This window comes from Mchenga conophoros, linkage group LG7 (genome assembly GCF_057382185.1).
Source record: "Mchenga conophoros isolate Kocher_MC1m ecotype Shallow Benthic linkage group LG7, M_conophoros_male_GT1.1, whole genome shotgun sequence".
Lineage (NCBI taxonomy): Eukaryota > Metazoa > Chordata > Actinopteri > Cichliformes > Cichlidae > Mchenga > Mchenga conophoros.
In genome coordinates this window covers 62,778,101-62,801,833 of record NC_140532.1, presented here as the reverse complement: position 1 = coordinate 62,801,833, position 23,733 = coordinate 62,778,101, and the positions used below count along the sequence as shown (strand labels likewise).

General features: G+C 40.0%; 1 protein-coding gene across 5 annotated transcripts in view; it reads right to left on the bottom strand.

Moving 5' to 3' along the window:
* Nucleotides 1-23,733, bottom strand: part of kiaa1549la (KIAA1549-like a) — a 112,009-nt gene that overhangs the window by 35,786 nt on the left and 52,490 nt on the right. For 4 of the 5 annotated variants that reach the window (XM_085280697.1, XM_085280695.1, XM_085280694.1 and 1 more), the window contains exons 6-12: nt 22,001-22,134; nt 20,936-21,104; nt 12,797-12,856; nt 11,679-11,839; nt 9,695-9,866; nt 6,720-6,880; nt 4,917-4,952 (exon numbers count right to left, since the gene is read on the bottom strand). In XM_085280697.1, the coding sequence (XP_085136823.1) occupies nt 4,917-4,952; nt 6,720-6,880; nt 9,695-9,866; nt 11,679-11,839; nt 12,797-12,856; nt 20,936-21,104; nt 22,001-22,134 (893 nt within the window). The remainder of the gene's footprint in view (nt 1-4,916; nt 4,953-6,719; nt 6,881-9,694; nt 9,867-11,678; nt 11,840-12,796; nt 12,857-20,935; nt 21,105-22,000; nt 22,135-23,733) is intronic. The other variant, XM_085280698.1, reaches the window with a different exon arrangement.

Below are 23,733 nucleotides of genomic sequence, written 5' to 3'. Positions count from 1 at the left end.
ATCCGTTTAAAACCTTCTGTTTCACAAGCTGGGCTACTGCAGCTTAAATGTTAAAGTGTGTTTATTATGTTTTTCCTTTTCAGATTTAACCTCTGTGTGAATAGATATGTCAGTAAACACCATGAACGCCAGCGATGGGACTGCCTTTGTTTGACTGGACTGATAGATGAAAGACTTCAACTCACTTTTCAATTCATAAAACATTTTGAGTCCGTTGTCACCCTGAGCTTTTCACGCTAGCTGCAGCACTGAACAACCTGATGTGGGTGAACAGCGCTCAGAGTTCTACCAGCTGACACGACATGGTCTCCTGAATACTAAAGAAACATTTCCAGATAGGTGTTGCTTCTATTTCAGATAAAAGTAATTGAATGGACATCCCTCCCTGAACCTTTTTTTTTTATCAGTCTCCAAACACCAGAGCTGGCATAATGAAAAGTTGAAAAATAAATAAATAAAAAAAGATTAACAGCACCTTTGAAGTCAGGGGTTTTGGCATAAAGAGACAGAACATAAAAAGAGGCGGCAGCAAAAGCAGTCTGAAAAGCCTCCGAGGCCTGGACACAATCTTTGTATTCAAATTAAGAAAAAGCGTTTAGCGCGCAGGAGTGAAAAAAATTAAAGCGTGGGGGGGGGGGGGGGGGAAGAAAATTTCAATTTAGGTTACACAACCACGTAAATGAAACCCAGATTGAAAAAAATAATAAAAATTGCCGCCTCTTTTCTATTTCGAGCAGCTCTAAAATGGGACGTCTAATGCATTTGATGATGCATGCTAAATTCTGAGTGCGTGTGAGGTTAGGCAATGCGTGCATCCAGCTGACGGCGTTGTTAATAATTCATCAGTCATACACACCGCTGTACCATCAGCAAGCTCCAACACACGTGGCTGCAGACGTGGATGAGTGCCGGGGAAAGTGATAGGAGCTCAGATAGAGACGGAAAGAGAGCGCTACACCGTAGGCCCTCTCACCATGCCATAAATATATATGGATTGAGTCCATCTTTACACGCATATTCTACCGACTGAATTGATGTATGTTGACAGTTGCTGACTCTTTCATGTGAAAGACCTATGGAGAGTGCAAACACTCATTTGCCTATAACCTATGAGGAGAAAAGAAAGGGCAACGTGCAAGGTAGGAGCACAAGATGTGCTGTTGCAAATATGTCCTTCCACCAGTATGCATGTGGATTATCACAGCACAGGCATAAGGTTTCATGCCACGGGTGCTGAAATGGCACTGAACTGCAGGTGATGGGTAAAGTCATGCATGGAGACAGTATGAATTCTCAGAAATGACAAAGCCGAGGGGATGTAACCTTGAAAAGCAGGCTGACATTTCACCGCTCACATTTGATTCATGATCGTTCTTTCTCTCTGTTCTTTTCACTTCCACACATCTGTCTATTCAAATTGTCTCTGCCCTTTCTTCCTTTCAGGACTTTCTCTTTTCCCATTCTCCCTGCCTTGTCATCTCGCTCCCTCATTTCCTACGTCCACTGACAGTGTGTTGACTTAACAAATGGCCGTCTTTCATCTTACGCGAGGGGCCCAGTTTAATGAAGACTTGAAGCCCGTGCTATGGGGTGATCCTCTGATCTCTCTGTCGGAGATGGATGGTGTTTTTCTCCACATCCATTTAGAACAGCACCAGAAGAAAGAAGGCGAGGAGAGAGAGGAGGACAGCAGCAAGAAGTCCGGGATTTCTTCCACTTGAGGATGTCATATGAAGTCACTCTGAGCACGACTCTGTGGCACCACCAGATTATCCTCCCTTTTTTCCCTTCAGTATCACACAGATGCTTCTCCTCTTGTCTAATTTTAACTCAGAGCAATACCCAACAGCAGCTTGATGAGGTGCAGCAGATGGATAAGATATGCTCTTTTCCCCCTGTGGCCATATTGATTTAAATTCAGCTCCAGCAGGGCTGATGGCGGAAGCACAGCCAAGAGATGCGCTTAAAAAAAATTTAAAAAAAGAGACTAGATGCATAATAAAAAAAATAAAGTAAGGCTTGATTGCACATCAACAAGGTGCTGCAGCGGTTAGATAAACTCCTTCAGGGGGCCAGTCGAGGCATGATGCAGCAAAATGCAAACTACCTTCAGTCCTTTAAATGGCAGCCACTGCATTGTGCACTCACTGAACACCTTACAAATGAAAAATGGATTTCTTCTACTTTCGCTGATTCCACCTCTATTGTACTCCACATGGAGGCCAGCTATCTGAGGCTTTCATGCGTATACAAGGCGGCACAGAGGGAGGAAAAGCCATTTTGAAGAATGTTCCGGCTGCACAGCAGAGTGATAAAGTGAGGAGGAAGCAGCAGAATCCCTCTTTAATGCTTAAACACACATGCAGACCTAATATAAGTCACACTATTGATCAGCAGCTTTAGCTTGTCCTGCACAGCGTGGGAATAGTTCACGCACACATGCGCACGCGGGCACAGTTGCACACAGGAGGTCAACTTGATGGAGTCTGCTTGGTATTCAGATGACTTAACAGAACACACACGCAAGCCAGCTTAAGACACGGACTCCGTTTACGCCTGAAATTTGTATGGGATTTATATCTGCATGTCCCGTGGAGGAAAATTCAAGATGTATACACAAGCACTAAAATTAGAATGTGTTGTAGAAAAAAATGAAATGACAACATGGGATCTTTGCCGGGTGTAAATGCGATCTGCAAGGTGTGACCACAAATCCAGCCAGTAACTTCTAATCAGCTCTTCTGCTTCTTTCTTCTTGAAAATTGAAAATTAGACATTTTCAAGCTAAATTAATCAAATTCAGCAGTCGTCTTCTAGCATTTCAGTCTTTTTACTTTATAACTGCCTTTTGTGTTTTTCTTTTTCCCCACTGTAGCTCAGCAAGACAACACTTCCTATGAGGAAACACACTGAGGGAATTTGGTGCTACAATAACTCACTCTGCAGGACTGGCTAGGCTGTTAATCTCAGTAATGCGTACCGTGCTTTATGCTCCTTTTGGACTCTAATGGGGACTATAATTTTCAAAATGAACATCTTATTGTATTCAGTAAGACTTGAAACTAGCAACTGAGATCATGAAGTCATTACAAAAGTGCTCACTGAGGTAAACAAGGAGACGTTCATACAAGTGGGGGTATTTCGTTGCAACCACAATCCTCACCCTCTCCAGGCCATTAGACAGAATGCAGGGTTAGGGCACAGGTATAACATCTGGGATGTTAGCTTTGGGTGGTGAGAAACAAATCAAAATGTATATACCAGAGAAACTAAACAGCTGACTCCTCAAAGTGCAATAAAATTATGAACAAGGCACCCGACTAATAAAATAACTGTTGAGTTAAAATATTCCACCTTGATTACATCTCATTAAAGTAAGTTATTGAAATCACAACTGTTTTTTGGAACAGTCTATATAAGCGTGTATTTTTGCTGTAAAGCTGGGCAGATTGTGGACCCTCGAGTTGCCATTTAAAGACCTTCAGTTTTTGGCAACCCGGAGGTTGCTGCTTGATTGCATAGAACAAGAACTGCACGCCATTCCCACTCTCTTTTTTATCATTTCTTCTAACATCTGGCCTTTCTTATGTAAGCAACAAAAAAAAAAGATTTTAAAAAAACACCAGCCAGTACTGAATGTAGACTGGTCAGTATACATGCCGCCATGAGAATAATTTAAAAAGACCAAAACTAACTGAAAGTCTCTAACTTTAGTTTTCAGCTCCCAAACTTAACTCCTGTTAAATATTTATCTGATTTATTGAATGCACATCTTGCTCGGGTTTGGGAGAGAGTAAATACAGTGGTTGTAGCTTCACGGCGCCACTTATAAAACCTCATATTTTGGGCCTCTTTAATATTTCATGCGCTCTCTTGTGAAACAGCCCATTAAATGTTTACAAACAGTTACGAAAGCAAACAAACCTTGAAGCTGGAAAATTTGAATGTTAATATATAATACTAAAAGAAGTGGAAAACACTCAAACCCAACACGTACATGTATTTTCCGAGGAGTCTACACATACTAGCTCCGTGTCCAACCAAAGACATCCCGCCTACCCCTGCATGCATCGTTCCCTCGGCTCGCTTTGCATCTTGAGGGATGAGGATGAGAAAGGCTGGACCAAAATAACCCTGATATGTTCCACCGCAGTAACACTAACCACACTGATGGCCTCTGCACAGTTCTTTGTCATTTAAGGCATTTTTAAGCATCTTTATCTGTTGGCTCTGTTGCTGCTCTGCTTTGAGTTCATGATCATATCATTTAGTGGAAAAACCACATATAAAAAAGGGAATGGGTTGGAGGTCTGTGTGCAGGGATCCTGCTGTGCCAATGCAGAATGTGAGCAGGATAAAACAACCGGTCTGAAAGGGAATGGCAATAGCAAATAAGCCAAGGCTGATGACACAAGCTTGTGTCACTCTTTATGGATGCTACAAAAATAAAAATAGATCAATTTGGTTCGCAGATGTTGAGCTTCATTTTTGCAATTCAAATTTATGGGCCCCGGTTAAAAATGGATTCTTCTTCAGGCCAATAGTATTAAGCTCATTTGGCTGTTTTTATGAGCCAGCATTTTATCAGCCTATCAACTCAAACCTAAACATTTTAAATCTCACTGAGCATGCTTTAGATATTTCTTCACCTGCTCTCAATGCTCCCCCTTCCAATTTCCTATTGATATCTCGTAGCCAATGAGAATGGTGGAAAAAGTGATGTCCACAGAACAGCAGCCGCATGCAAGAATTTACCCGGCAACAAGGACACACAGAACACAGAGTGATAAGCAGCCAACAAAGCAGTTCAAGCAACTGTTCAAACCCTATTAATTAATGAGAATAACAGCAACTCATTCATTCATCCACTGACTCTATCAGTCAGCTATACACCTTTCAGGCGTCTTAGTGAATACCTGGTGGTGGTAACTGCCCTCCCTTCGATATGAAGTCTAAACAGGGAAGAGAGGGAAATGGTCAGGAAAGGGTTATTATAGAATAGAATAGAATAGAATAGAATAGAATAGAATAGAATAGAATAGAATAGAAAACAGGTGGATAGGGGAGGAAGGAATGCATCAAATGTTCCGGTTTTGGCCATCACTCTAATCTGGGTTAATAAGGCTGTATTCACCGAGTTCAGAATGAAACAAGAGTAGCAAAACAATCAAAGTAGGATACTTCTGACATGCCTACCATGTCGAGCTATAAAAAAAAATGTGTATTTCAATTTAAGAAAATATGTTGAACACTTTTTTAAGTGAAAGATCACTAAACACCTCATGCTATGGTGAGTTTTACCCACGGCAAGAACATTCAATGTGTGAAAAAAGGAATTTTAGCTCATCTCCCTTTAACATGGCAGTCTGCTTTATTATGGACTGTCCATGGAAAGTAGCTGGGTGGGGCTTTGCACTTACACCCAGATGTGTGTGCCTGAGATGCCCATTGTAGGGATATCAGCTCCCTTTGATATCATAAAGAGCAAAGAGTAGGAAAAATTATAAACCAAGGTTATTCAAACCTATTTGGTTGGAAAAGCAACAATAAAAGGCAAACTTTTACACTTTCCCTCCACCTAACACAGTCTACAAACCCCTGGAAACTGTACTTATGTGCCACTTTATAACATTATAGGCAAATGAAGCTTTAGTTTTATCCAATAAAGTGTTTTTTCTCATTTCTTACTATTTGGTGGGTACAGAAGTTTTAGAATTGAATTTATGGCCAACGCTATATGATGAAATATCTGTAATCAGTCAGCGTTATCCTTTAATGTGCACATCCGTAGCCTACTGTGGTGCAAACGGGCTGCAATCAATTCAAATAATGGAAATTATCTGCAGGCTTTTCCAGTAACTCAGTGAGTCACTTCGCTTTGTTTTGGGCTGTGAAATGTGAACATGGTTCACGTGGATTTACAACCAGCCACATCCCATAAGTCAAGTCAATGCATGTGCTGGAGTGGAGACCTAATGATGATATCGAATTTGAACTTAAAGGCGATCAAATTCTGAACACCCCTGCAAGAATTTTCTGAAGAAATAAGGCTGGCGGGCTCGCTGCTTGTTTAGCACTTAACTGACTGCAGTGACACCAGCAGCTGTTGTTCTGGCGTCATGTGCTGCATGGTGTCAACCTGACCCGATCAAACCCAGCTGGTAGCAATCCATAACAAACATGCCCATTGCAAATGATTGACTTTTACTTAACCTCACACTGGCTCATGTTGGCTGAATGCTATTATTGTGAAAGGGCCAACATTACCCTAAGGTCCACTTCTAGCACAACAGGGCCTGCCCATTTCCTTTTGGTCATTTGGTCTTTGCAGCATGCATGATTAGCAGTAACCATGGGCTATTGGGCAGTGAGAAAACAAATGAGTAATTCCGGGACAGATGGGATTCATTTTTCTGACCTGAAGGAACGGCTTAACACACTCGTTACTCTGCGCAGTTTGTCACTCATAACAGGGTTATGTAATATTTTAGAAGATCCAATTTCTAGTATTGGGATTTGTTAAAGTGAAGCAATGACATTTAGATATTTTAGGTTAATTATTTTTTTCCTCTTCTGCTATAAATACTGCAACAGTTGAGCTGCAGTATTTATAGCAGGAGGGGAGAAAGGAGCAGAAAAAGCAGCAAAGGGAGAGAAAAAGTGGACAGACAAACACAAAGGGCAATAAATAAAGGCAGGAGAAAGGGATAAAATCTTACCTTGGATCGAGTTTTAAAGGTCCTGAAGGCGCCCGTTTTAAAAAGGACCCTGTTTCTCTTACACAGAATGAAGGCCACCATCCCGATCACCACCATCAATAAGAAGAGAGGCGTCAGAACGGCCATGATCCACAGGTTGCTGGGCGGTGTCTTTACCACAGCTGCACACGAACACAAATGGGTTCAGTCATTAAAAACAATACACTGTATAACAAGTTAATTAAATATCTTTACAAGAGCTTATTAGGTAAACTGATTCAGGCGGTTTTCCCAGATGCCTCATTAACAATCTCTTTTCCACCTCCATGTTTTTCCTTCTTGGACTTCACTAGCAAGGCTATGCATGATTCACAGCTCAAAATATGCTGGACATTGATGCTAAGCCACTGCCTGAAACAAGGCAACATCTGATTGGCTCTTCAGCACAAGTAAAACAATTTAAACAGCAGGTGGGTGTGGCTTCTGCATAAGACCCAGAGGTTTTAAGAGAGAGAGACGTGGCACTGAATTAAAATCACACAGTCGATGCTGTCTGCCAGAGATGAGCATATTAAAGACATCACTACTCTATGACGTCATAAAAATCTAGGAGTATAAAAAGCTGTGGGAAAATAAAGCGTGTAGAGAGTCTGAAGCCTGAGCTTTTAGATGACAGGGATTGCTTGTTTTGAATGTATATCCAATATCAAAATCAGGCAACAACTTGAAGTTCACCAGAGTTTTGAACTAATAACATATTTCTCTGAGTTTCTCTTCAACACAGCAGTTTACCAAATGGATGCATCTCCATTACAAGAATTAATGTAGATGGTTTCCACTGAGGCCATGAAAGCAAAGCAAATGAATTTTACAGGAACACTGTGTTCAGCTCCCTGCCCAAACACTGTGTGGAGGAGCTGTGAAGGGCACACATGGTTGTTGGTGTCTTTCCAGTTTCTGTATAACTCAGAGGGAGAAAAGGTAAGGGGGAACATTTTGTCCTCTCCAGCACAAACAATACGAACAATAGTTACTCAAAGAAAACTGACCTGAAAAGCATATCTAACTACAGCGTCTTCTTAATTTAGAAAATCCTGTTATGCGTTATTTTATTTCTATTTCATTCAAAGCTCTTTTAGATGCACTGAGTATAACTGAAAGTTAATTTAAACCCAAATGTCACAGTAAGCCAACACTGCTGTGCCCAAGTTTAGCAGATCTCTCCTAAAGAGGAATGTTTTAGCAGTGTGGGGTCTCTACAACTGCTACTAAATGAGAAATGTGCTCTGTGAGTTGATTCTGCGTCTATAATATCTCACACTGACAAGATTTGTGTTAATATTCAAAGAAAAAAAGGTCCACGTACTTCATTGCTCCTATTTTTATGCTAATTAATTCTAAATTCTAGACTAAAATCTGCAAGTGTTAGAACAAATGGGAACAGATCTTTTTTACACCAGACATTTTGACTTGTCACAGCAGCAAAAGCACTTAATGAAACATTAATAACTTAATGGAGTCATCTTTCACTCTCTGCCATAAAGTGATCGTGTTTGTCCCAAAAACTGCATTTCCACCTCAATAAGCTGTGACAAAACCAAAAAATGCCACAAACAACCAGCAAACCTGTTTTGAAACTCCTTACATTATCTTTCTTGTCAAAACTTACTAAATACAATTATTACATTGTGTATTTAATTCTTTTAAAAAATACCTTTTATTATAGTCAAAGGAGCTTTCAAAGAAAAGCGTCTGGACTTCTTTAAGTTGCTTGAAGACGTTTCACCTCTCATCCGAGAAGCTTCTTCAGTTCTAAGGTCAAATGGTGGAGAGTCCCAGATTTAAACCTAGTGGGAGTTTCCCCCCCACAGAGGGACAAAAGGACCCCCTGATGATCCTCTAATCGCCTGAGCCAAGGTGTGAAACTGGGTGTGGGTCCCAATCAGCCAGAGTTTCGGGTGAGCTCGTTGTGAAACCTGGCCCCACCTTATCATGCGAATTCCTGAGGTCAGATGGCCCAGGATGTGAGTGGGCATTAAGGCGTCTGGGGAGGAAACTCATTTGACCTTAGAACTGAAGAAGCTTCTCGGATGAGAGGTGAAACGTCTTCAAGCAACTTAAAGAAGTCCAGACGCTTTTCTTTGCAAGCTCCTTTGACTACGATGACCTGGATGACTGAGAACCTTCACAGACACCTTTTATTATATAAATATTCTTGTAAACACTGGTTATATATTTAGGTTCTGAACCTGTTTGTTGGAAGCTCATAATTATGCTATAAATATACAGTTGGTATTAAGGAAAAAAAATAGCCCGCTTGTTATTTCCCAAATTGCACCCCACTATGGTTTAAGTTGATAACAATACTATACTACTAATTTAGCATATATTTTGCGAGCATACTTAGTAGTTAGCAACTGTAAGAGGAGAGGTAACAAGAAAAGCAATTGTATCAACTCTAGTTCACAAATTTACAAATAAAGTCCTTCTACATTTTGTTTTGTTTTTTATCACAAAGATACACACAATTTAAAGCTAATGTTAGTGTTATACTGCAGGCATGAAAAACTAAGCCAAAGTCCTGCAGTTTCTGAAGTGGCCACTTGAGCCTGGCTTCAAAAATGAGTCTCCACAAAAATGCCCATATTTACAGCAATGCATGTTTACAGGCTGATCCAAACAACAGCTTTGATCTTTATAGCCAATATGTCATAACTAGTCTATGCTGGGTGAATTTATAACTTACCAGTTTTGGTAGTTTTTGACAAGCTAAGCCTGCTCAGCCTAGCTTGCACCCTAGCTAGCTTTCTGGCTACAACAATCAACATGGTCATAGCCAAAAAACTGACACTTACATTTTGTTACATTAAAATAGCTTTTATGCATAGTGACACTGGGATAAATAAAGCCCTCTTTTGTGTGACTTGCCTGGTCCCTGATATTCATGATATATGACAATGTAACTGAATACTGGAGGAGTATAATGAGAAGCTTACGTTCAGCCTGGACTTGTACAAAGTATCCCAGGGTCAGAGCCATGGTCTGGGAGTCCAGACTGCTCAGTGTCTTAGCAGCTGTGGTTCCAGAGATGGGTGCTCCATTCAGCTGGGCATAGTAGGTCATCTCTGCTGGGTTCTTGGGACCGGGAAGTCTACGCATGCTCACCATCTGCAAGAGAATGGGGATGTCATAAAACCTTGAGTAATATGAGAAAAAAATGTTTTACCACAGTTCATACTAATAAAACATATTATATGGCAAGATTTAACACAAAATCCAAACTCTCTTTCTCTCTACCGAGCAAAGGATTAAAAATTCTTGCTGGTGGCCCAATCAAAACTCTGAATCAGCTCAGTTGCTTTAATCAAGTCGAGCATTTGGTGGAAGATAACTACACTTGGGGAAGACACTCGAGGATAACTGAGTCACTTGAAATCTCAATTTCCTTTCATCATACATCAAACACCATTTTTAATTTGACAAACATTACACGGTTTAATAAAGTCCGGTAATTTGATTTTGTCATAAGAAGAAGGGATGTGTGTTATTAAATGGCTGGATGATTTCTCCACTGGCTACACCCCGCACCACCCTTTCTGTCTCTCTCTGCCAGCCTCTCCCTCCTCCACTTTGCAAGCATAAAACCGGTCATCCATGGCAACCATAAAACCTTACGGGTGTGTACGGCATAAGGCCCAGGAAGAGTCAAACATTGTCTTAATTTGCACAATATGGAGCAGTGGAGCCAGGAGGTGACAAATCCCCAAAAGTCATGCACACACACACACACACACACACACACACACACACACACACACACACACACACACACCACCCACACACACACACACACACACACACACACACACACACACACACACACACACACACACACACACACAGGGTTTTACTAGAAAAACACAATGAAAATTAACTTACTGGCACTTGAGACCTATTTATGACAAATTTAAGACTTTATTTAAATATTTGGGTACTGCTTTTAAAGGTTTGACATTGTAGTGTGTCTCAGTTTTCATAAAGTTTGCCCTTTCCATGTCAGTTTTCTGGCAGCGTACTTCATGCTCCCCTGCAGTTTATGCGCTCAGAATATCAGCATTCTTGAACGCAACAACAGTTTTGAAACCCGTCCCCGCTGACTACTGTCAGTAGCGCTGTCCAGGGTGCTAAATCTGGAGCTGTCCAGGGACATGCAGACTTTCACAAATAGTAAGTTTGCAATTTCCCAAAGCCCTGCCAGAAGGGGGTTCAGGGAATGATACTGACACTATGTTCATTGATAGTCCTTCCAGGGCAAATGTGAATGTTATTTATTACATTGAAATTTTGCATGGCTTAGAGGGAGGGGAAACAGAAACTTAAAACTCAGGATGAACAGAGGAACCAAGATTTTTGATTATTATGAACTGTGAGTTGTGCAAAGCTACCAAAGTGTAATATAAGAACAAAATTATGTTGCTTGAAATTATCATAGTAGGTCCTCTATATCACCACTTTGAGCATCGTTAGTACAGCAAAGACATGTGTAATGTGAATTACAGTAAATTACAGATTGTATAAGCAGAGTGAAGGCATATCAAAGACAACCATGACTATAATTATTGTTATATTTTTCCAGTAAATATACATATTAATTTGTTTTTGAAGCACAGAAAGGAGTTTAGAAACCAGATTCTACTGTGAGCTTCTGAGACTCTGTCCCACATTTTCTGGAAAAAGGTAGATGTCTACAGACCGAATGTGAAATCCCAATACCTAGAGCTATCTTAATAAAAGATTAAAGCTAAACCTGAATCTCTAAAAAAATAAACCTGAGTAGGTGAACACTGTGTACCAGTTTCTAAATACAAAAGGTGATGAAACTTATAGAGGTGCAAAGTGTTTTTCTTCCCGTATGGAGGAAGCAGAAGACGCCATCATCACAGCCACACACTGAGATCCACAAATCCCATTTCCACCTACCTGTACGGTGTAGCCCCCCACAGTGGTGGCCCGCCGGGATCTCGCCGTCCGAGGGCCCTGCCTGCCAGCCACCAGGAAGAGCTCAGCTAGCCGTTGCTCCATAAGACTGGCAAAGCTTTGGTAGTTGACCTCCAGGGAGGAGCTGTCTACATCCTGGATCACTGTGAGTTGAGACAAGAGAGGACAGAGGAGGGATTTTGAAGGGGGGGGGGTTCAGGCAGTCAAAGAGAAGAGAAACCGGAGACAAGTGAAGAGATGGAGGACAGGAAGGAAAATACAAACAGGACAAGAGCAAAGGGAGGAAAAGAGAAAATAGGTGTGAGGAGGTGATAAAGAGAGAGAATGAGAGTGTAAAGACAAATTAGCTGAAGACAGTATTAATACTTGAGAAAAAAGAAGGAAAATAGATAAGAGAAACAAGCAGACAGGAGATGAGTGGGCTATCAGAGAGGACTGGGTGATTGTCCCTTCAATTTAATAGCTGATCATCTTGAAACTTCTATCAGGGCTACAGTGGCACACAGAGCAAACAGTCTGTCTGTATCACACACACACAAACATATAAACAAACACACACGCACAAACAGATGAAGGTGCTTGCATCAATCTTGATCTTGAGTGCGCGTCTCTTATTAGAGGCCATAAGTGAGATGAATCTGTGGACAGACACACAGACACACACACACACACTTCAGAATCATTCACACCCTGCCATGATGTGATGTGAAGTGATCTCTCCCTCTGCCCCGGTCAGGAAGCTGTGAATTATACATCAATAGGTTTTCCCGGGAACAGAGCAGCTAAAGACACTCTGACACGGAGAGCTTAAGCGGGCGAGGGGGGGGGGGGGGTGCAAAGGGAGGTGGGAATGGGGGGGGGGGGGCTCAAGAGGAGAGGAAAGGAAAATGTAAAGATCCAATACCATTGTGCTGAATTGCACAACAGCACGCGGCAGGCATTTAACTAACTGCTGTTTTGTCCAATCGATGCAGCTCTTGATTACCACTGATCACCAAGCAGCACCTCAGTCCATGTGTGTGTGTGTGTGTGTGTGTGTGTGTGTGTGTGTGTGTGTGTGTGTGTGTGTGTGCGTGCGTGCGTGCATGCGTGCAATTTACCCGTTATGACCCAGTAGTTCTTGGTTGCTGCAGACGTGTTGAGATTATGATACTCAAGAGCTGGAGACAGAGAGACAGAAATAGGGGGTTAGATTAGATTAGATTCAATTTATTGTCTTTGATAAAGTATCTAACACAAACAATGAAATGCAGTTTGCCATCTAATCTGAAGTAAAAACAATAACAAAATTCATAGAAATATTGGAAAGTCTCATTTGAGTCTTTTTACCATCTAAAATTTACTTTGGGATATTTTTTAGTATTTTCTAAAGATACACACATGCAGACCAGAACTTCTGATTTTGGATGGAGCTCCTTTCTATAAATAATAACACTGACAGTTCCCTAAGATCGTATTTTTATTTATTTATTTATTTCTGGTTTACACTTTTATGGCGTGAGTTGCAGTTTTTTGTTTTTAAACTGTTGAGGATGTTGAACCCATGTGGAACAGAAATAGAAAAAAATCCTTTGTTAAAGGTAACGTTTGAAAACGTTCACCCCTGGATGTCAGTAGATTGTATACTGCAGTCAATTGAATTGTTTTTTCTTAGCCCTCCCAATTCAAATGCATAACCCTAGCAATGATAGCCACTGTAGTAAAAACATATTTTAGTCTTCCAAGAGAGATTCAATTTGCAGTATTTTTACTTTTTCACCCCTGAGTCACCTCAAAAACCCTGGACACCATTCATCGGTAGAGAGTGTAGGCTGTCAGCCTGCTGTTTACCTCAGCAGTAAACGTCTATTTACTCTGGAGGAGGCTGTAAAACCTTTTGAAAAGAGTCTAATATGAATTAATGAGTTAGTGAAGCTCACTGCTGTCTGATGAAAGCGATACTAAAATGAGTTTTTGAGGATATCCCGAACTGGTTTTTGCCATTATTAGTTAGCCAGCCTTACTGAATCTTAGATCTAATATTGCGGGCTCAGCGAATACGATGTGAGAATGTAATCAACCTATTTATCAGAGAGAAACTCTGATTTTTAGAACACCAGAGCCTAACATCAGCTGCTACAGTGTTAGCATATAACCAGCTGTTATTGTTGTTGTTGTTTTGCAAGCTCTTGTCACCTGGCAGGAGACCGGAGGGTCACATGGCTAATCTGCTGACGCTAAATGATTGTGACAATACTGATAATAAATTTATGGACATTTTTGTGTGTTAGAGCCCTTCAGAAGAGGTTTGAAATGAGCAAGGATAGAGAACAGTGGAGGAGAAAGACAATGAGAAAGAGATGATATAAATATATATGTATAAATGTCATATAGACATATATAGTTTGAATGAGATATATTATGATCTTTTAAAAGTTACTTATAAGGCGTACTGCATATGTGGCCCGCTTCTCGTGAGGTCTGTCTTGGCTACTTTATTAAACATAGCGGGGAAGCAGGTAGTTTCCACGATCCGGTGCCCAATCCTATGTATTTTAATAGATTATTAAATCTACTGGTGTTGGCCAGAGGGGCCGATGGTGCGATATGGCAGCCTCGCTTCTGTTAGTCTGCCCCAGGGCAGCTGTGGCTACAACTGTAGCTGCCTCCACCAGTGTGTGAATGTGAGAGTGAATGAATAGTTGAATTGTAAAGCGCTTTGAGGGCCCCGAAAAGCGCTATATAAATGCAATCCATTATTATTATTATTATTATTACTTCCAAGTTTATTTTCCCGGGTAACAATTAAATCATAATTAATAAATAATTGAGCTACACATCTCCTCTGCTGATGTACTATAATTATTACACAGCAGTGTAGGTCAGGTTTCATTATCTGCTTTGATTTCCTTTACCTCTCACGTCTACACTAGCCTTCAGTCTTCCTTCCCGCTCGCGTGCTTCTGTTAGCAACTCACTCTCTGCTTGTTTACCTGTCAGTGTATTCATTTCCTAAAACGCCGGCTCCTTTCTGTCCACCCGGCCGTCTCCTTCTGCTTTTATACACACACATCATCACTCCCTCAGCCTGTCGACCTCTTTCTGTGTCCTCTTCATCCGTCAAGCTCTCCCTCCTTATTTCCCATCTGCCTGTTTTACCATCTGTCTCCACCTAACTCCTCTGAGCTGGCTGCTTGCCGAGCATTGAGTGTTTAGCCTGAGTCAGTGGCATTACATGATGCAGTAGCTGTTATCAGCCCGCGTCCTGTCTGCCTGACGTCTCTGTATCTGAACGAGTTCATATTCACTGCGCTGTCCTCTCGAGTTAAACAAGTTCGCGTAAACACATAAGACAATCCGCACCGAAGTGTGAAAGTTTAGACTCATTCACTTTGAGAACCTGCTCAATGTGCAGATGACTCCAGCGCTCTGATTTCATCAACACAACAGCTGGAAAAAAAGAGGAAGAAACTTGAAGAAGAATCAGATGAAAAAATAAAAGCAAAAAGCTACTTCTACTATCTAGAAAAATCCCATTTCTCAACAAGTGTAATATTATTGCCTGTGGACTATTTTCACCTGTAGATTGACATATTATCGAGTGAGCATTTTCCATAGGCTATATATAAAAGACAGATGCAGCCATCCTCACATTAACACTGTCACTTTAAAATGTGACAAAGAGCTTTATGACCGTAATCATTTTGCTTCTCTGAAGCCAGATGCTACGAGTGAGTGGGGAAAGTAACTGAGGAATTGAGGGCGCTGTGTTGTTATCAGCAACCACAGTAAGGGTTTAGACACAGAGGATAGTGAGCAGATTGGCGTCTATTGGATTGTTTTAATTGAACTAGTTTCTGCATTCATGGTAATACATGGACATGTGTATACTTTTTTAGCCTCAGTTTCATCTGTTTACCTTATGAACGCAGACATAGAATTCTTAATATGAAACCTAAAATCTTTTGTTTCTCTGTTTTATTTCTATCAATCGCTCAAGCCACACCTGCTCCCATTGAATCCAGGGGATGAAGTGCTTTATATTCTGAACAGCAAGTTTGTTTGAGGGAAAACAAGGATTCGCAAAGAATTGCATCATTTGTTTGACTGACAGCTAAAGCAGCACGATATAATAACCACGTGAGATCAAAGCTCCCTCAGATGTACGCTGCCAAAATTCAGTCACGCTAACCTATAGTTAGCACAGGAAGGTGTTGGTTTTTTTTTTTTTCCCCCAAATTAATCTCAGTTTAGACAACATTATAATGAGAATAATTTAGACATCTCACTGACCTGAAGGTAAGGATACACACCAAAGCAAATGCAGACACTCTATAAGGAGACAGGCTCAAACACGCACAGTCATTCCCTATGGCAGCTAATTAAATTCACATTACACATGCCTTCACTGCTTTACAGGCACGCAGCATACTTTAGCCTGTACTTTGAAGAATAATTAAATACACCTGGTGAAAGATTAAAAAATATAATTATACTATAAGGTTGCCCTTTAATCCTCAAAAATGCAAACACTTAAATGACTATATGCTCCTCTGTATGCAAACAGACTGTTCATATGAATCTCAGTATAACTATAGTTAATTTTTCTGACCAATACAGTGACCTGCATATGATCATTTCCGCCCATTTGTTCATTTAATTATGTTTTTAGATTATTATATACAAAACCATTCGCTCACTGTTTCCCTAGAAAAACATGCTGCTTTTAAGAGAACAGACACTGTTTCCGTGGTGATGCCAAGTGGGTTTGCATGTGACTAGGTGAAGTGTGATGTTTGAGCCCTTTGGGTGTTGAGAGCATGCACAAATAGATACTAATCTAATCTCACCGGGCTAAAATTAGCTCATTCGGGGGACATGGTCAACAGACTGCCGATGGCACGATCGAGATGATCGGAGCTGTACAGCTGTTTGCCCTTTCAAAATCTCACAGATGGCAGTAGAGACAAGACCGGAATACAAACAGAGCTCCTGTGGCTCATCTTTGGGGTCTATGGTCATTTACATATGTTTGTAGAGTCTGCGTCAGCTACTGCAATAATTAATGTTTACCGTAAAGATCTTCAGGAGTTGCACTGTTTTTTGGGTTGTTTTTTTAACTGAATGAAACACTTGAAGTGACAGAGGTGACTGCAGGTTATTCATTTGAGTAGAGAACACAAATTACTCTATAGTACCCTAAAGTGGCCTTTGTCAAGGTAATGCTTGATATAGTCAGGTAACTTAATCATTTCTTTAACTTGTTAGCACCTTCCTGTAGTCTACCTACCTTCAGGTATTTGTAGCTAAATATATAAATACATAAATACAAATAAAATACATTTAAATACATTTAAATTCAATTAAATTCAATTATTAATAATAATGACAAGCTGAAATAATTATTTCCTATATGACTTTATCAGTCCATCACATTTCTTTTGGCCCACTCCTTCCAATGTTGCTTCACTTCATTTGCTATTTATCTAGGGATTGAAGAGTAACGCAATTTCTATTCTCCGTATGTCCTGTACATGTGGAAGAATCGACAAATAAAGTTGACTTTGACTTTGAAAAAAAAAAAAAAAAAAAAAAAATTAAAGTCCTGCAGGCATTAGTTTATGCACGCCTCTCTTAGGGCCAGCCTTTCATTCAGGCTGAAGTCTGGGCTTTGGCTGGGCCACTGCAGCACCTTGATTCTTTTCTTTTTCACGCACACTCTGTTGTATATCTGCTGCTGTTCCTGAGATTTTTGTTCTGCTGAATGACCCATTTTTTCCTTAGCTTTAGCTGTCAGCCAGATGGCTTCACATTGAACACTTTGGTATACAGAGGAGTTCATCATCAGCTCAATAACTGCAAGATTCCCAGATTGTGTGGCTGCAAAACAAGCCCAAATCATCAAACGAAGATTGACAACAGCCCTAAATGTTTCCCACTTGTGAATAATCTTTCTCACTCAACTTCAAATTGTTTTGAAATTACTTAATAAGCCTTCCCAGATTATTGCTGATGTTTTTCCTCCTTGGCATTAAAACAGACCTGAATGCTCCAGATGAGCAAGCTGCCAAAACCTGCACTTTTATAGAGGTGGGCACATTTGCTCATGATCAGTTAATCAAGCGCATTTCATTAGCAGAACCTGTCTGCTACTTACCCTCTTAATTCCTATGTAAGCAGCGTGGATGCACTTTCACAGAGTCCTATGCAAACATTGTTTTGGGTGTTTGTTTTATTCTTCTCTCTAACTAAACAGTTTGACCTCTTTCTGTTAACATATATGTGATAAAAGACCATCACTCTTCTTGAATTAGAAAAAATATAAATATTGCAAGGAAAGCCTTAGGTGAGAGCTCTTTGAAGCATGTGGGGGGAAAAAATGAGTAGCACCTTGCATTTTGTAGGAGTACCTAAAATAATCTTACTGTTTATGCAGAATGCTGCTAATGTCACATTATAGCAACCATAAAAACCATAACAAATAATGAGAGTTTTTAGTTAATTTAACTGCAAAATAATAAGTAAAAAAAAGCATCAAATATAGCATGACATAGGAATAGTTATGGAATAAATAAATAACATTAAAACTCTACTGCATTAAAGTAGTTAGTTACATTTCTACTGCTCCTATCCATGCTTTCATTCACTCGTCTCATTTTTGCTGCAGGACACGCGTCACAACACCAGATGCTAAAGGAAAAATGAAACCCCAGCAGGTTTGATTAAACAGCAGAATCGGATGTTCTGATAATGAGAATGGAATAACTGCATCAGCCATTATATTTTAGAAAATGCCTCTTATCAGTGTTACCCAATCCTTAATTCCCCCGTAGAGAAGCAGGTCAGACATTTGTTATGTCACGAAACATGCAACGCCCTGCAGTGAACTCACTGGTTCTCAGTAGTCAGTGTTCACGAAGGTACCCTACATATGCCATGTCAGTTTCAGGCCAGCAGCACAAAGCAGCACAGATTAAGTAAAAGAACAATGGTTATGTAAAGACTAAAGGAATTAGCGTGAAGAAACTCACAACTGCTTTATGGGAAGAAAACAAACAAGAGCATCATCTTCTGACGCCTCTTTCTGCTCTGCATGTGTTCGATCGTCTTGAGTCAATACTGATATCCGACACAGGCAGTCCTCCACTCTGCCTCCAACCTTTGTCTAAGTCATGTTCTGCACCCATGTTCCCTTCCTGCTGCTTAAAACCTGACAAAAAATACACATGGATGTGGGAACCATCTCTGTTCTTGTTGTGTTTTCATTCCAGCCTTGCCAGAATGAGTGTAACACTCTAGCAAGTCATAAAAAATAAATAAATAAAAACATTCCCTGATATTTTCTTGGTTTCGGATCTTTGAGGCAGATATACAACATGTTCAAACCTACCTCAAATTTACCTCGGGGTGATATATTGATTAAAGTGGAACAGAGCAAGGTAAATAAAAAATGTAACGTATTTATTTATTTGAAGTTCTTCTCAGTAGGTGATGAAGATACCAGCAAAACAAAAACTACAAAGTCACCTTTTCAGCTATAAACTATCCCTGACAACGCAGAGGAGGCTCCTTCTGATTTGTCAGAATGAGCTAAAAAAAACAAAAAAACAACAACAACAACAACATCAACAAAAACCACACCCATTAGGGCAATATAACGTCAAGTCAGTATAATGTCAAAAGCAATCTTGCCAAATCGGGCCAAACTCTGAAATGTCACTCCTAAGTCTCCGACAATGGCAGCTGTGGATGAGGTTGATTTTGATAGTGTTATAATAAGCTCTGGTACAGTGCATTGACATATACAGCTAAAGTGTTGCTGCGACATTTAACTAAACATTGCAAAGTGTGAATGTAATATTTCTTAATATTTTCTAAATTGTCAGAGCAACATGCCTCACCCGATGATGAATTTCTCATTTTAATTTCCCCTTGCAGCCCTTTATAAAAGATTAGAAATGCATCATAATCATCCAGCCGCGACTCTAAGATGGCTTGAAGGTAGATCTAGTGAATGAGTACTGAGCACCCTAACTGAACTCTAATTTACTGGTTATACATCATTTATTCTGAATTAGACTGTTGAAGTCTTTGTGTGCTGCACAAAGTAACAATCTCAGTGATTAATAATGAAATACTAAAAACTGCAATTCCTCCAATGGCCACTTGAGGCTCCAAAAGTGAGTCAATTTGCTTGTTAAATGCAAAACTAACACCATTAACATCATGTTTCTAGCCTGATATGCTACAATAGAGAGTTTAACCCTTCATAACAACTTTGAGTGGCGTAACTGATTTCATTGGTCGATGGCGCCAATCAGCATCGCCTTCACTAACTGGAGTGATTCTAAAAGACCTCTCGACATTGTGCTGTTGGTGGCTTCCAACACATTCTCACTCCCAAAGCGTAACATTTTACACTAGGTGACAAATCGTCTGTATATTACGCTTCCGGGCACCCAACACGTCCATATATCACGAGATCGGAAAAATGAGGAAACATGAGAACTGTTTGGAATGAATCTACACATGTACATTTGTTTTACTTAAATCGCTTTGAAAAACACTATCTAACGTCATTAAAGTGCTGGGTAAGGTTAGGGATAAGGTAAGGGTTAGGGCTGGAATACATGGCTGGAACGTGTATTACTGTGGGAGCATCATTCTACTGGATTTCATCCATAACCCGGCACGTAGCATAAAGAACGCTGAAGGTCACCTTTCACATTCCTCAGGAAGGCCTCTGGACTTGACAGGTCGTCACTACATTACGCCTTTTGGAGCATTTTTAAAGGTTTATCTGAATACATGTATGGCTTTTTTGTAGTGCAGATCAGCCACAAAGTTTAACTTCACCTGTGGTGATCATTACAGTGGCTACAACCATCTTTTATATACAGTCTATGGGTACCATAAACTGTTAATGCGGTTGCTCAAAAATGGGATTCCTACCTGCAGCAAACCACACTGGAAGTGATGTAAAGCATGCTTTAATGCTCACAAAATCTGTTTCTGCTAATCAACATGGCAGATGCACTAATTAAATTTCATTACTATTTGTTCTGGGTGCCATAAACCTAAAACTTTCAATAAACATAAATGGGGGAAAATAAAACCAAAAGCATCTGTATGGCTATCTTACAATGAATAATCGATTACTGTGTGTCAATGTACAGTATGTATGTACAGCACTTTAGCTGTAAGTGCAAAAAATAACTAAATGGATAAAAGTGTATTGAGTGTATTATGGATGCACTTACGCTCAGCGATGACCAGCGGTGGGTAGAACAGAAAGTACCCCACCAGCTCAGCAGTGAGCTGGTTGAGAAGACTGCTGGAAATTGTCCCGTTAAGTATTGAATCCTGATTTTTCACCACATACACCAGAGTGACTGAGGGGGAGTCAGGCTCCTGGGAGACACTCTGGATCTGAGGATAAACACACAAGCACAAAATACATTTTATTATTTTTATTTGAATCCGCCTGTCAAATATGGTACACTATGTGCCCCATAGTCATTCTAATATTTGTCATATTAGAATGACTTCAATACTTTATAGCGGGCACACAAACAGCCAGCTACGACTGCATGTATAATTCAAATATTTCTGCTGAAATATCTAAGCGTATCATGCCAAATGTCAAAAATCCACATAAAGAATGCATACCAGAGCTTCAGACACAGTATTACACTTTGAGTGAGCACAATATAATAAGACCTAGGTGGTGCTGTGAACCTTATGTGAATGAGTCACCGTAAACGAGTGGATGGCAATACAAGGTACGAGGGATTCCCATCACATTCCTCCATGAGTGTTAATATTTCAGAGGATAAATTATGAATGGAGCCTATATATCTGTCTCTTCATGCTGAGACCTACTTCTGATTGTGATGGTGCGTGCATGTGCAGTATATCCTGCATTCATGAGGGTACATTGACAGATGGAGAGAAAGAGACAGGAAATAAGAAAGAGGAAAGAAGAGCTTCAAAAAATAAAAATAAAACAGCATTGCACACAAATGAGCTTTGATTGTGTCTCCAGTTGTTTAACAAAACAGCTATTTTCTTCTTTATTTTTTTAAATTGCTGCAAAACTGTCTGACCTTTTATACCAGGCAATTACCACAGAAAACACAAGAAACACACGCCTGAAATAAGGTATTCTGACTAGTTATAGAGTGGATACAATCAAGAAAGCTTGTTTTCTGGTAAGTGACGAGAATTTGACTTTATTATTCATGTAAACCTTCTCAGCATGCAGCATGCAAATACTGCTTATTTGTCCGTCTGTTTTTTCTAATAAAAAACGCCCCACGCAGCACCTCAACAGTGAGTGTGTTGTAGGTCTCCAGCACTTTGTCCTGAGCTTCATCAAAGGCGTTCTCCAGCCTCTGCTCCAACATCTGAACAAAACTGCAGGAGTAGATGTTGTCTGTCGGGCCAACAAACCTCAATACTGGAAAACAAACCATAAAAAACAACAACATTATTTATAGACTGCAGTTTTAAAAACCTACAAAGTTTGACAATGTTCCCTTTTTTTTTTTTCATGAACCGGTGGTAAGATGCTTTAAAATTTTTCACTTTATGGGCAGTTAGCTCAGCAGGATGAGACAGAGAAATGGCCCGGGAGCCTGGGAGCCTCTTCCAGTGCAGATAGCTTTTTTACTCCTCTATCAATCAAGTGTATTTCATTTTGCTCTCGTCATTAAAAGGATAAAATAAACCAATTATTGAACAAAAACTCTTTAGTTTGAAAGTCAGACACATTCATATTTATTATAACTGATTTATGGGTGGCAACCTTGTGTCCAGTGCCTCTAATGCCATTCTCTGGTGATTTCTTTAGCAGAAACCTACGTATTCAGGTACCAGCTCCAAAATCTGGCTCTTCAGATAACAGACTTTCATTTAGAGTTTAATCTGTTGTCATGGCAATGTTGTAGCTACAAATTGAATTACTGCACCACAAGAATCATGGAAAGAGAAATTATTTAAAAACTCTTCAGCAATCCACTTCATCACGCTGCATCTAGAATCTGTATCTGGGGCTGTGGTTTAGGCATTAGTGCCCTATATAAATGTCGGTGTGATCAATAAACCTAAGCAGTGAGACACAGAAAGAGGATTATCATCACTATCTAGAATTAGAACAACTGAAAATAGTATTTCTATGTTAGCGTCACACAGTCCTGCACCGAGGAGGCACAGGGTAAGCAATATTGAGTCTATCAGATTACAGCAGATGTTATTAATGTTGTCGCCCTCTGTTCTCGCCTTGCACTCTTGTCTTTCTTTGCTGTTTTTTAAAAAAAAAGCTCTGTAGCGACTGGGATAGGAGAGGTGGAAAAATATTCTGACCTAAATTCAAATGCCGTGATGCTTATGAGTGCGGGCTACATCTCTCAAAAAAAGAAAAAAAAAAAGACACTACATCATTCACTGGTGTCTTAGCCTGCAACACTGTGCAGGCGCAAACACTGCTGACCCAGTTGGTAATCTTATGTAAATGGATCTGTGGCTGCTAAATTGGCATATACTATACATTTATGGATTAAAGCTGTACAACACAGAAATGGGTTTTAATTTCTGCTTCAAGTGCCTACTTCACATCCAGGAGTAGATACAACAAACACAGCAAACATCACTACAAGTGCTAAAGTGTGGGAATTGGCAGAGAGCTGTAGTTGTTTTTACAGAAAACGTGAAAGCCAAAAAATAGATGTTCTCAGTCGCTTAAAGCCACTATGTAGGGTTCATGAACATACACTAAATACACTGAATAGTCGTAATGGTTTTCATAAACACACTCATCTTTGCATACAAAAGAAATCATATCTTAAATGAATAATTCTTACAAAGCGGGCCAGTTTGCCCATTTACAGTCATGAAATACAGAACAAGTAGCTTTAATTGAAACTGTGTGTCTGATGAGACTGCTGAGAAAATGTTTTACATCTAATTAGTTGCTAATGCAAAAGTGTACATTAGATAAACAGCAGTCAAAGTTGTAATTAACACTAAAAACATTTTTAAAGCAAAACCATAGTGGGAG